Genomic DNA, 13501 nt, shown 5'->3' with positions numbered 1-13501 from the left:
CAAATAGGAAAACATTTGAATAGTGGGCCCTGTTGTGATCTGGAAAGTGGACCCCTGTTCCGAAGTAGAATCAGCGCTACCAGGAAGGGAGTAAACCCTTCTCGGTCTCTACTGTCGGAGGGCAAGGCCTGTTGAAGAAGCGGAGCTGAAGACTTCACCCTGGAAGCTCATGACCCCCCCAGGAGGAGCCCTTAGGGGCCCGGCCGCTGGGACTTAGGAGACTCCCTGAAGAATGAAGATGATCTGGATGCAGGCGCCTCCTGCAGGTCATAAGAGATCGGGGAGTATACTTAAAGAATAGTCCCAGTCGAATCCAAGGGTCAAAGTCCGGAGAGAGGTCGGCAGCCGGTCCAGGAGCAGACGGGAGAATGGTCCGAAGCCAATCCAGGAACAAGAGGGAGAAGGGTCCAGAGTCAGTCCACGTCGAAGCCAGAGAAGTCACCACCACCAGTCCAAGGTCAGGAGCCCCAGAATCAATCCAACGGGGAGCAGAGCAGAAGCGGGACGAGAAGCGAATCCAGCACACCAAACAGGAAACCAGGAACTGAGCCTCAATACCAAGGCAAGGTCTGAGAGGCAGACCTTGCCTTAAATACCCGGAAAAGGAGGAAGCAGCCTCAGAAGGGAGCCACGACATTTCCTGTCGTGGCCCCTTTAAATCTGTTCTTCAGCCGCGCACGCGGCCCTAAGTCAGCCAGGAAGGAGGAGGAGTCATCTCAGCCCCGCTGGGCTTCGCGGCTGGCCCGGGCAGCGGCCGAGGCCGCGAGAAGAACGTCTGAGGGAGCTCCCTGCACCAGCAGGGCCCTCCGGGTTCCCCCGATGCCGCGGGTGAGTCACCGGTCCCGGCCGCAGTCGGCCCCGGTCGCGGTTTGCCGCAGCCAGCGGCCATAACAGGCCCCGCTTTGAGCAAAGATTTAATGAACATAAATATTGTTAATCTAGGGTTTTTTAAAAATCATCTTTGTTTGCAAAATATATTGATAAAATATGAATTGAAACTTTAGAGCATGCCAACCTGCTGTTTTACAGTCAAAATATTAAAAGTAAAAGGGGAAATAAATCCAAATTGCTTTTTTTTTTTGAAAAGCAAAACCCTCTTCTCCACTCCCCTGTCACTGCTATAGATCTACCTGCCCCTCTAAAATTGAAACAGAACATAATCCATCCTTCACACCGCCATCCACAGGAAGGGAACGTCCTTCAGGTAGAATTAGTCGAATTCCACAGACCATGTTGCAAATCCACACATCTTCCTGCTCAATGGCATAGCCTTTGATTAATGAGCTATACTGCTTACTACAAAGAAGCAGCCTGAGGATCTCTGGTTTTCCTAGCATCTTTTATATCTGTCATAACTCTGCCACTATGACTTGCCACCAAACCCCAGTGTACTGATGCTTTAGAATTGACATGCAATTGGTAAACTTTTATATGTGTTCTGCTTTACATAGAAACATAGAAATGACGGCAGAAGAAGACCAAATGGCCCATCCAGTCTGCCCAGCAAGCTTTCACACTTTTTTTTTTCCTCATACTTATCTGTTACTCTTGGCCTTTAGTAACCTTTTGGTTCTATTTCCCTTCCACCCCCGCCTTTACATGGGTTGCTGCACTAGATAACTGAATGCTCATGAAAAACATCTTGGGTCCAGTTTTAAAATATCAGTTACCTTATAGGGGTAACGTGCAGCATTGCTTTCTTTCCCTAACATTCACCTCCTTCCCCCACCCCTGCTGGCCAGTTTTTGCAGAGGGACCACTATAAAGGACACCATGGTATTTCACCTCCATCTGTCATTGGAGTGTTGAAATCTTGGGGAAAGAATGTTTACTCGCTGGAAGCTTTGCACTTGATTGGTTTGGGTAGCTGAAGGATTTAATTTTGTTAAATAATGTGTTAAATAATGCAGCATTAATACACTTAAGTATTTTGATTTCTAAATATGGTATAACAGTCTGCTAGCCTTGGTTTTTGTAGTGGCTTGATAATGGTGTTTCTTGTATAGAAAATTAGCATTAATAATTCATGTGTAATGACTACTGAAATTACCTTAATATAGGTATATCAAGTACTATTATTACCTTAAATGTAAGTTGCTTAGACTGAAAATGTTCTTTTCCTACCAAAAACTGAAAACAGTGTATGCACAGAATTGTTTTGCAACAGAGTAGACGCAGAAATATGTTAGGACTCCCAGACCTGGAAGAATCAGTGATTCGCATGCAATAGATGAGCTCATCGATGGAGCCAGCTGTGGCCCCACCTTCTTTTTCTCATTCTAGGATACTAATAAATCCTAAATTTACTATGCACACCTTATACCTGCATCCAGGGCATCACTGTGGTCCATTTCAAAGCTGTACCATAAACAGCTCTGGAAATTATTGCTGAGTGTTCTATTAATGCAGAATTTTAAAACCTGAATTTGCCCATTTCCTTCATTTCAACCACATTTATTATTCTTGCTAAGGTCATTTTTTTCTCAGAGGATGCACCATGCACACGTTTCCAGTTTAAATCATAGCTTGAGCTAATGTGCAATCTTTTGGAAATTTACTTGACCTTTAAATGCAAAATCTTTCTTTTGCTTTGCATGCCAGAATGACTCATACACCAAGCGTGTTAAGTATCATAAATTCTCATTCATTTGATAAACAAGTTATAGCTTGGACAAACACTCAGGAACTGAAAGGCTGTTGCTGGTGTATTGGAAAAACATGTTGAGCACAAAAGCGGATTGGAATAAAGCTAAACATTTTTAAAGGGAGCACAGAAGCAAGTAGCACAAACCACAAATGGAAGCCCTTTTGCTCAATTGTAGCATTTTCTTGTGCCAGATGAGGTTTCTTCATCCAAAGCCAGTGTCCTCTTTTTCTTGTTTTGCTTTTTCCTGTTGTCTTTGTATCAGTCCAGCTTTTGCAGTGGGTGGGCTTGGTGCTGCACCCTGCCATGTGAAGATCCTAGGTTTGATATGCCCAGGCCCAATGTCAGATCCCCAGGTCAGTTGGGCCTGGGGATGATGTAGAGGCCTGCAGGAAGAGAGTTCCAGCCATTGCTCTATCGTGACAATTAGTGGCCAAACTTAGGGTCTACGCGAGCCAGTTTCCACTCCTGGCCGAAGATCACCACTGCAATGGCTGGGCTAAGTTGGGAGGGGGGAAATAAAAATAAGAGTGAAAAAAAAACAAAACCCCTGGGTAATTGCAAGTGAAGACAGTTATACTGGAGGCCCAGGGGAGCAGAAGGAAACTCCTAGGCCAAAAGAAAAAGGCCTGTTTCTGAAATACAGTCCTTGCAATTATCAATAAGGCACCATGTATCATTCAGCAAACAAAAAACATGATATATTTAATGAATAACTGATGAGAAAACCAGAGATCAACTATGATATATAGCAGTGTTTCCAGCCCAGTCCCACTGGATCTCCAGTTTGTGTGGGTGTGACTTACCAATGTTAATTGCAGATGTCCTGTGGCCTGAGCCGGTTGGGTGTGTTCCACATGTGGGCTGGGAACCACCAGTCTATGGCACTGCAAAACAAGGTAAGTTAGGTGGACTGGATAGGCGTTCCAGTCCTTATCTGTGGTCATATCCTATACTTTTATAAATTATGTTGCTGGTTTCTCTCTATGGCACTGTATCTTGCTGGTGGTATTCATGAATAACATATATTATAAAAATAAAACAGGCTGGTGAGATTCTGCATTGTAATTTTTCAGTCAGATCCTAGAACTGTAGACTTTTCAGCACTTGGTACCACAGGAAACAGCATCATTTCATTGTTCATCTTCACATCCATGTCTGTTGACATTTTAAACCAGTGCTGGCTATGTCTGATGAACAATGCAATTCTTTTGCATTCCAGATAAAGTACAGAAGTGGGCCAGAACTATTTGGGAGGTGCACCCATTTGGTGTCTGTGCTTTAGATCACCTGGCCTAGTATGTGTTATAAACTTAATTGTATGGGAAATATTGAAAAAAGCAAAATGATCATGGGGCCATGAGATAGTTCAGTATGTCAGATACTGAATGATGGGCAAGTCACTTTTAAAATATTAGATGAAATATGAGCTGGTATGGCATATACTTATAGAATAATCAGTTTTTGACATAGGTGTGGTATTGCATATTCCTAATATGGTGAACAAGGACATTGTAGGCTGATAAACTCTCTAGAAAGAATTTTCCTGTAGTACGCTTATGGCTTGATTTTCAGAGCTGTTTATGTGCATAAAACGCTCTCTTTTATGTTTGCATAAGTGGTGCTTTGAAAATCTATGTGGAGGCTGTGCACATAAAAGTATGCATGTAACCCAATTTTGCATGTACTTTTATGCATTTCAGAGAATGGGGCTGGGCTAAAGATAGCATTTACGTACAGAGTTGTGTATTTTCAAAAGTCTCCCTGTAAGTGAACACGGACACATTATACTCTGCTTGGAGCAGGTGTACCTTTGCGTGCATTGAAGTCAGTGTGTACCGAACCAATTAAGGGAGGATTTTCAAAGCAAATTTATGTGTACAGTTTTGCTTTGAAAAATCTTGGTAAACTCTGCATATACAAGGTACACGCAAACTTTACCACTATGCAAGTAATTATAAAATTACCCTTTTAAAAGACACATTTTCTCTCCCAAGTCTCTAGAAACATGTTGATCAAAGAGCTAGGGAAATTATGGGGAGAGGCCAAAATGAAGGTATTGGATATTACTCAACTCACCCTATAAGTATACAACATAGATAACTTTTATAGAAATACATTAATTTTGTGAAACAGGTAGTAATATTTCATTTTCTTAAAAAAAAATATATATACATATACATATAATTATTTTTTTTTTAAGTACACTTATTTGTGACTGCACGGGATGGTGTTAGATTCCAAGGTCCCTTGAAAATCATTGCATGAATGTCATTGGCATTTCCCAATGTCCCGTCAAAGCTTAGTCACTGCAGAATGGGGAAAGCGTTAAACTGTGCATAAACCCAGAGTAAATGGATAGGAGAAGAACTTTGCAAGCCACTGGCACTGATGTCTGGCAGATGCCCCCCACCAGTTGTTTGGAACGGCAGACACTAGAGCCCTAGTGCTGCTAACCAGGGAAGCCATGGAAATCGTCCATTGCACTGGGCTTACGTGCCTGAGAGAGAAGTCCTCATCACATTCATCTGAGTATTTCCAGCCGCAGGGCAGGATGTGCTTCCCTGATTGATGCCATCGCTCAGCACTAGCAAATTGTTTAGAGTTGAGTAAGGTAGGACAACAAATTCAAACCATGTGTTTTATTCATTGCTAATGATTAAACCAGCAGGAAAATATATTTATATTTTATAGCACTGTAATGTGTTATGCTCTGGCAGAAAAAACCTGCTGTAAATATTTTCAAGATTTCTAGTGGAAGGTCTTCTCACAGAATATACCCAGTATTTACATCTGGTTATACACAAGATTTTGGCGAGCTCTCCAACTTTCCCCAGCACATATTTTTCACTGCTTAGCCCTGTACTGTGATGAAATCGATAATTCAGGATTTTGAACATATAAATGGACCTGTACCTCCAGGCCTCTTTCGCCTGCAACAGTGTCATATGGCTGAGGATGTCATAGGCTGAATGAATGAACGAGAACACGGGGCAGGACACCATGATGTCATCACTTATATTAGTGGTTCCCAGACTGGTCCTCAGGGACCCTCATTCAGTCAGGATTTCCACAATGAGTATTCATGTGATATATTTGTATACAGTGGAAGCAATGCAGGCAAATTTATTTCTTGAATGTTCATTGAGGATATCTTGAAAATCCATCCAACTGGTGGTCCTTGAAGACAGGTTTGGGAACTAATGACTTATACTATGGTTTCCAAATTATTTTATAAACTTTGTGTTATTGTGATAGAGATATCATGCTAGGGAAGGAAAAAAACAATATTTAAAATGAAATTACAGCTTCGTTTCAGTAACTTTCCAGTTTAAAGCAACACAGTGGTTTGAACATATGCCAGCTGCATGATCTGGTAACTCCATTGCTGGAAGTGTTGGCAGTCATTCTTTAGAGCAGCGGTATTCACTTCCAGTCCTCAAGGGCCACAAACAGGTCAGAATATCCCTAATGCAGCGGCTCTCAACCGGTGTGTCGCGACACACCAATGTGTCGCCAAGCACACCCAGGTGTATCGCCACACTTCCCGGTCCCCCGCTGACCCAGCTGCTCCCCCTGCCCCAGTGAAATAGGAACTCATTCTCCGCCCGGGCTTAAAATGCTGATAGCCTGGGTGGAACGCGGCAGGAGAGCTGTAGTCAACGGCACCAGCATGGTCTCTTCTTCCCTTACCCCCCCCCCCCTCTGTCCCACATGACCCGGAAGAGGAAGTGATATGCAGCGGCCATGCATGTGGGAAGAAGAGACCATGCTAGTGCATGCAGCATTGGCCCGAAGATGAGCAGCATGGCGCAGAGCAAAAGAGGAACAACGTCAGCCCCCTGGGCGGATGGGAGTCCTTTCTCGAGGCTGCGAGGGCTGGAAGTGGAGGAGGAGGAGGAGGAGGTTGCTGCTGCCACTAGTGTTGGAAGTGGAGGAGGCTGCTGCTGTTGCTAGTTCAGTGGGGGGAGAGAAAGAGTGTGTGAATGAGCAAGCATATGTGTTTGAGATCCTGTGTATGTGTGTGTGTGAGTGTATGTGTGAGAGAGAGAGAGACAGCATATATGTGAGGGATTGAGAGCCTGTATGTGTAAGTGTGTGATTAAAAATGCTGGGCTTCAAGAAAACTGCTATAAAATGCTCTACCGATGGCACTATACACCGGTCAAGCTTCACAGATTCTTTCTAACTGTATCAGACCATTGCTGGCGGGGTTGTGGTGAACAAGGCACTTATTATCATATTTGGTGGACTTGCCCCCGTGTTCGAGGCTTTTGGCACACGGTGTTTCAGTGGATTACAGAGATGCTTCAATTATCTTGTGATGCGAAGCCTTGGCATGTGTTACTAGGCTTCCCTATGACAGAATATAACACACACACACAAGCTGGTTTTGCAAGTATTTATTGCGGCAAGTATAGAGATAGCATTGAACTGGAAACAAGTGAAAGTACCAAATTTAGCCAAAGTACAACACCGGCTATTTTCTTATTATCAATTAGGTAGACTCACTGCTATACATTGGAATAGTCTACCATCCTTCCGGGCCATATGGGCACCTTTTCAGAAATGGTTAGAAGAGCAAAATCCCACATAATGGTCACAGCTTTTACAGCTACAGTTAACGATTACCATGTGTATGCCTGTTTCTTTGTGGTCTTACTCCTCAAGCTTCGATGATATTCCTTTTTTTTCTATACAGACTCCTTGCCTTAGTACCTATATCATAGTTATCAACCACCCAATTGACATTGCTCCCTAATATGTACAAAGTACATTGAGTATGTGTATTTGGACCAGGTTTCCAGTAGGGGTGGGAGGGGGGTGGGCGGGGTTGCTAAGATTGCTACGATTTGCTAAGTTCTGTTATGTGACATTGTGCTATTACTCTGCTCTATAACTATTACACAACTGTATCCTCTTGAGTAATATCACTTAGGCATTGCTAAACTATCATGCTTTTGATATTGATGCTGCACACTGGTTGCGGCCTGTCATTTGAATTTGTTCTGTTTACTGTATTGTTTTTCTGGTTTGACAATAAAAACAGATTACAAACAAAATGTAATTACTTAAAAAAAAATCTGTTTGTATGTGTGTGGGATTGAGAGCCTTTGTATGTGAGAGACAGAGCACGAATGTAAGTGTATGATTGAGAACCTGTATGTGTAAGTGAGAGAGATCATGTCTATGTATGATTAAGAGCCTGTGTGTATAAGTAAGAGAGAAAGCATGTGTGTCTGTGTGGGATTGAGAGCCAGTGTAGGTGAGAGAACATGCGAGTATGTGACTGAGAGCCTGTGTGTAAGTGAGAGAAAGAGAGAACATGTGTGTAACTTTGTGAATGAGAGTCTATGGGGCGGATTTTCAGACTCCGCGAATAGGCCTACTTTTGTTTGCGCTCCAGGCGCAAACAAAAGTACGCTGGATTTTAGTAGATACGCGCGGAGCCGCGCATATCTGCTAAAAACCTGGATCGGCGCGCGCAAGGCTATCGATTTTGTATAGCCGGCGCGCGCCGAGCCGCGCAGCCTACCCCCGTTCCCTCCAAGGCCCTCCCCTCACCTTCCCCTCCCTTCCTCTACCTAACCCACCCGCCCGGCCCTGTCTACACCCCCCCCCCCCTTACCTTTCTCCGGGAGGCGTAAATCCCCGGAGAAGTAAATCCCCGCGCGCCGGGCCGCGACCTGGGGGCGGGTACGGAGGGCGCGGCCACGCCCCCGGACCGCCCCGGGCCGTAGCCACGCCCCCGTACCCGCCCCCAAAACACTGCCGACACGCCCCCGAAACGCCGCGACGACCGGGCCCGCCCCGACACGCCCCCCTCGGAGAACCCCGGGACTTACGCGAGTCCCGGGGCTCTGTGCACGCCGGTAGGCCTATGTAAAATAGGCTCACCGGCGAGCAGGGCTCTGAAAATCCGCCCCTATGTGTGTGAGAGAAAGAGACAGCAAGTGTGTAAATGTGTGATTAAGAGCCTATATAATTTTGAGAAAAAAAGCATGTGTATATGTGCATGATTGAGGGCCTATGTAAGTGAGAGAGAAAGCAATTTGTATATGTGTGTGATTGAGAACCAGTGTGAGGGAGAGCTTGTGTGTGACAGAAAGAGGAGAAAGTTACAAGTAAACCATCCCTCCTGCGAATTCAAAACAATCTCAGGGCACCTAGATATCAAATGTTCCTAGGTATGCAGAGCAAAGCATTTTTTAATCCTTATTTTTCATATTTGGGTCTTAGTGTCTGCTATTTTGAAATATTTTATTGGTATCTAGACATTTTTTATATGAGATTTTAATTATTAGATATTCCATTCATCAGCTATTTTGAAATAATCTGTTCTTTTTGTTAGTATGATTTTACTGCTATTGATTTTATATTTCTTGATTTCTTTTGAGGACTGGTAATGTTTCTCTTTTTCCTTTGTTACACTGCATACAGTCTCTCTGGCTTGTTGCAGTTTCCAGTTCAGTTTTTGTCTGCATGTTTTTAATTATGCTTTATGGTCTCTTTGTCCTTTGTTAGTGAGGATCAGCACATGTGACTGAGGTGAGGTTCTCTGCTGGTGTGTTGTTACTGTGTAGTCTATAGCAGCCTGGCTTGGTCCATTTTCCTAATAGAAGGTGCATTTGTGTCTTAAGGCCTGGTGTAATATTTTCAGTGTTGCCTTTTCTTAGGTAAGGTGGTTACTGTTTGAGTGCTGGAAATTGGTGCTGTTTTGGTATAGGATGTTTACTATTTATGCAGTTTCTGTTCAGACAGAGTACTTGTCTTTCCCTTATGTCATTCTTAACAATAAAAATAATACTGGACATTTATTTTTTTTATTTCCGCCATGAATTGTAATGATCAGACTGTCACAGGTGTGAGCATGATCTGTCAGGTGTGTCATGATGGGAAAAAGGTTGAGAACCACTGCCCTAATCTATTTATTTATTAATTTATTAACTTTTATATACCGACATTCGTGGGTACATCATGCTGGTTTACAATATAACTGAAGGAGGAAAATACAAAAAACCAGGGTGGGCGGAGGGTTGCAGCTAGGAAGAGAGAAGGGGCGAGAGAAGAGAGGGGAAAAAGAGGAAGAGGAGAATAGGAACAGTACCTGATGGAAAAACAACCAAAGAACATAATATGTAACATTGCAAATTATACACTCAAAAAGGGACTGTGTATAACCTTATACACTGTGAATAACCTTATACATTATGGGGCAGATTTTCAAAGGCTACGCGCATAACCTGAGAAAATCTTCCCCTGCGCGCTCCGAGCCTATTTTGCATAGGCTCGGTGGCACACGCAAGCCCTGGAACGCGCATATGTCCCGGGGCTTCAGGAAGGGGGTGGGTCTGGGAGCGGTCCGGGGGCGGGGACAAATCCCCCAGCACAACGGCCTATGCTGGGGGATGGCGAGCTGGCGTGCACAGGCGTAACTTTTGAAATAAAAGTAGGGGGGATGATTTAGTTAGGGCTGGAGGGTGGGTTAGATAGGGGAAGGGAGGGGAAGGTGGGGGGGTGGCCGAAAAAAAGTTCCCTCCGAGGCCGCTCCGATTTCGGAGCGACCTTGGAGGAAACGGGGAAAACCATCGGGGCTCCCCATGGGCTCGGCACGCGCAAGGTGCACGTGAGCGCACCCCCTTACGCGCGTCGAGCCTGGATTTTATAACATGCGCGTGGCAGCGCGTGCGTGTTATAAAATTGGGCGTAGATTTTAAGATCTGGCCCACTATATAAATTATACACTCCAAAAAGCACTATATACAATATACATTATCTTTAACTACTACATACAGAAGACACTATATATGGCATTACAAATTACATGTTCAGAAAGGCAACTATATATAGTCTAGCAGTGGTTGCTAATGGGAAGGTAGGGTTTAAGGACAGGGAAAAGGGTATAAAAGGGGGTTATATGCATGAGATAGATTTGCATACAATTGAGGCCTCCTGCATATTTGTTGTGGATATTCAGAAAAGCAGACCAGCCAGATGTTTCACAAAGAGCAGGTTGAGAACTACTGGCCGTCCGGCATGCTGGGACAGTCACCTTTGCCTGCAGACTATCTCTTTAACCTTTTTTCCTTCATCTGCCAGGCTCCTCATTCTAATTTTGGTTGAAATCTGCTTATTTCTTACATACTGAGTTATTTTTAGCAAAAAGTAAATGGTTTTTTTTTATATTGTGCTTCAGCATGTTCTCCTTTTTCTCCTTTAAGCTTTTTATGCTTTATATGTGTTTTGAAATCTGGGTCACTAGCGTGCAGTAGGTTTTGATTGACAAAAAGCATGACAGCAGCATAATTCACCCATAATGCTTAAAGCTTCATGGAAGATATTGCTGTTCACATCTTCATCTATGCTACCTACTAAGTAATATGTTCATGTTTTACTTTGAAATAACTGGCAAATGAATTAGCTGTGCTCAGTCTCTATCAATGCATCTATTTATCTATTCACATTTTGGTAGATCAGTCATTTTAAGCCATGGCCTCTACCTTTGACATTTTCCCCTAAAAAGAAGATAACTCCTTAATATTCCAATACCTGTTAGGGAAAGCAACAATAGTTTCCATTACCTGCACATCAGTATTAGTTGGTCTCTATTGCTAGGTCCGTCAGAGGTGTCGACAACAGTGAGATTCAGCAGGAGACCAACCTGTCCAGATGCTTCAATGGCAGCCAGTCTTCCGACTCCTCCTGTATCCAGACATAGGAAGAGTCACAGCCTGGGAAACAAGTGGGTGCACAGCTATTATTCATCCATTGATATCTTTGTGAGTTGACCCAGAATTACAGTTATTAAAACTGATATTTTTAAAATAAAAAATACGCCTACAATACTCCTTAGACTGAAGACCAGTTGTTAACTGATTCTGCTGCAATACACCTAGGCTTTCATTGTCATATCTCCTGATTTCCCGATGAAAGAGAAAGAAAGAGGTGCTTAGGCATTTTTCTGTTGATTTGGATTGGCCATTCTGTGCACTGTCCATTTGAGACAGTGTTGCTGAACCAGCAAAGAAGGAAGTTTTAAGATATACAGTTTCACAGCTCAGAAGTTCCTCTCAGTTTCCACTGAATCTAATGTGTGTTTTGATGCCTCCCCAAGGTTCTTTATAATTGGATTGTTACAAGGTGCCTCACAATCCTTTGGGGGAATTAAAAGGAACCGTGGAAGATTTATTTTTAAGCATCAATATTGTTCATATCTGAGGTTTTATGGTTTTACTTTTTTTTTATGATTGAGCTGCTTTTACAAAAAAAACTGTAACATCAAATCCTTAAGGAAATTCAGCTACTTTATACACTGAAAATGGATTTCCTGGTAATTAAAAACACTCAGTTTTGCCTCATATCTCATGCTACCCCAAGGCTGCTTGTTAAGCAGCTCCAATAGTAATATAGGTTAATTGTCACAAGATTTAGTGATAATAAGATAATTTAATATGGGAGGTACTTGTTACCTATTAGAACATCCATTGAGACTGAAAGTCATACTTTATTGTACAGTTTTTGAAAAGTACACGTGGTAAGCAGTGGTCATTCAGTTTTTTTAATTCTTTAAGTGGCTATCCTGTAATTCCTGTGACATTTGGGAGCAGCCCTGTTACCAGGAGACTGACAACTTACCTCCCTCTCACTGGATCTGATTGGTCTTTGTTGGCATTGCATACAATCTACATAAACCAATCAGATTACAAGCTCCATGGGGTAATTTTGGGCACTGCTTTGGACACAATTGCATCTGGGGAACTGCAGATTAACCGTTTAAAGGATTCAGCAGTCAAATTAATAATTGAAACCTATGGCTGTTGCAACTTGCTTTGTGCACTTTTCAAAATATTGACTTGTACAAAGTGTCTGCGACTTTCTTTTAACGCAGTAAGTCACAAATTACCATGCAGAAACTCACTTTCAATTGTCTGAAGAACAGTTTGGCATCTAAAGAAGTGATGTGCATGGTCTCAAAAGCTTATGTACATTATCATCTCTGGATAATTCTAAAACCAGGCCAATAAAATAATTGAATTAACATGCCACTGTTGTACTTACCTGGAAGAGGTCCATGAAAATATCTACAGTGACTAAGGGTGGTCTCAGATCTCCTCAGTATGAGAACCAAGAAACAAAGATAAGTTCATTCAGCACTTCCACCACAAGTAGGAACATTTAGTTTTCCCCAGTTTTGAGTATCCTCGCTCTAATGCACTCTTCACACCATTAAAGAACAGCAAATTTCCAGGCATACATGGGCACTCACAGATTCCTACAGACCTCCGCATAGTTTGATTGTCTGCGTTCATCAGCCCTCTTCTTGAGTTATGCATTCGGTAATATGATAACCTAATACTGATTCATAATTAAATTATGTGAGAGTGGGTGTGTGGTCACCACTGAATAGTGCAGACAAGGAGAATAAATCAAAGGAGAAAAGTATTGATTCAAGAGCCTTTTATTAATTATTACCCTTATGAGTTTTTAAGTTAAAAGTATAAATAAGGCATTTATATCCCCCATAAATACATTAATTAGCATGCCTTGGATACATGAACTGTCAATAATTTCTGGACTCAAAGCCAGGGCAACAAGAACACTTCAACTCAGCAAGAGGTTTAAAATTTAATTTATATTGGCTTTTTAAAGAAGAGTCAAAGACAAGTGTTCCTGGGAGTTGCTATATGCCCTCTAGCAAGTTGACTCCCCAGGACGGACTGAAGTGATAAATCACTGTCTTTTCAGTGAAAGAGTACCATGTACCCCTCTTTCCATACTGCTCTGTGACATGTCACTGTGGTGCAGTTTGAATGCATGTTTAATTATATAACTTTGAAGTAGCAAGCCAGTGTATGT

At 42.7% G+C, this 13501-nt stretch overlaps 1 protein-coding gene across 8 annotated transcripts in view; it reads left to right on the top strand.

The window, feature by feature from the left end:
• Window positions 1-13501, top strand: part of RALGPS1 (Ral GEF with PH domain and SH3 binding motif 1) — a 965034-nt gene that overhangs the window by 832797 nt on the left and 118736 nt on the right. For 7 of the 8 annotated variants that reach the window (XM_029614239.1, XM_029614238.1, XM_029614237.1 and 4 more), the window contains one exon: window positions 11261-11387. The exons of the other annotated variant lie outside the window; for it this stretch is intronic. In XM_029614239.1, the coding sequence (XP_029470099.1) occupies window positions 11261-11387 (127 nt within the window). The remainder of the gene's footprint in view (window positions 1-11260; window positions 11388-13501) is intronic. 8 annotated transcript variants of the gene reach the window in all.

Source organism: Rhinatrema bivittatum, chromosome 8 (assembly GCF_901001135.1).
Source record: "Rhinatrema bivittatum chromosome 8, aRhiBiv1.1, whole genome shotgun sequence".
Taxonomy (NCBI): Eukaryota; Metazoa; Chordata; class Amphibia; order Gymnophiona; family Rhinatrematidae; genus Rhinatrema; species Rhinatrema bivittatum.
The sequence above is the reverse complement of the archived record's forward strand: the minus strand, read 5'-3'. Positions and strand labels throughout refer to the sequence as shown.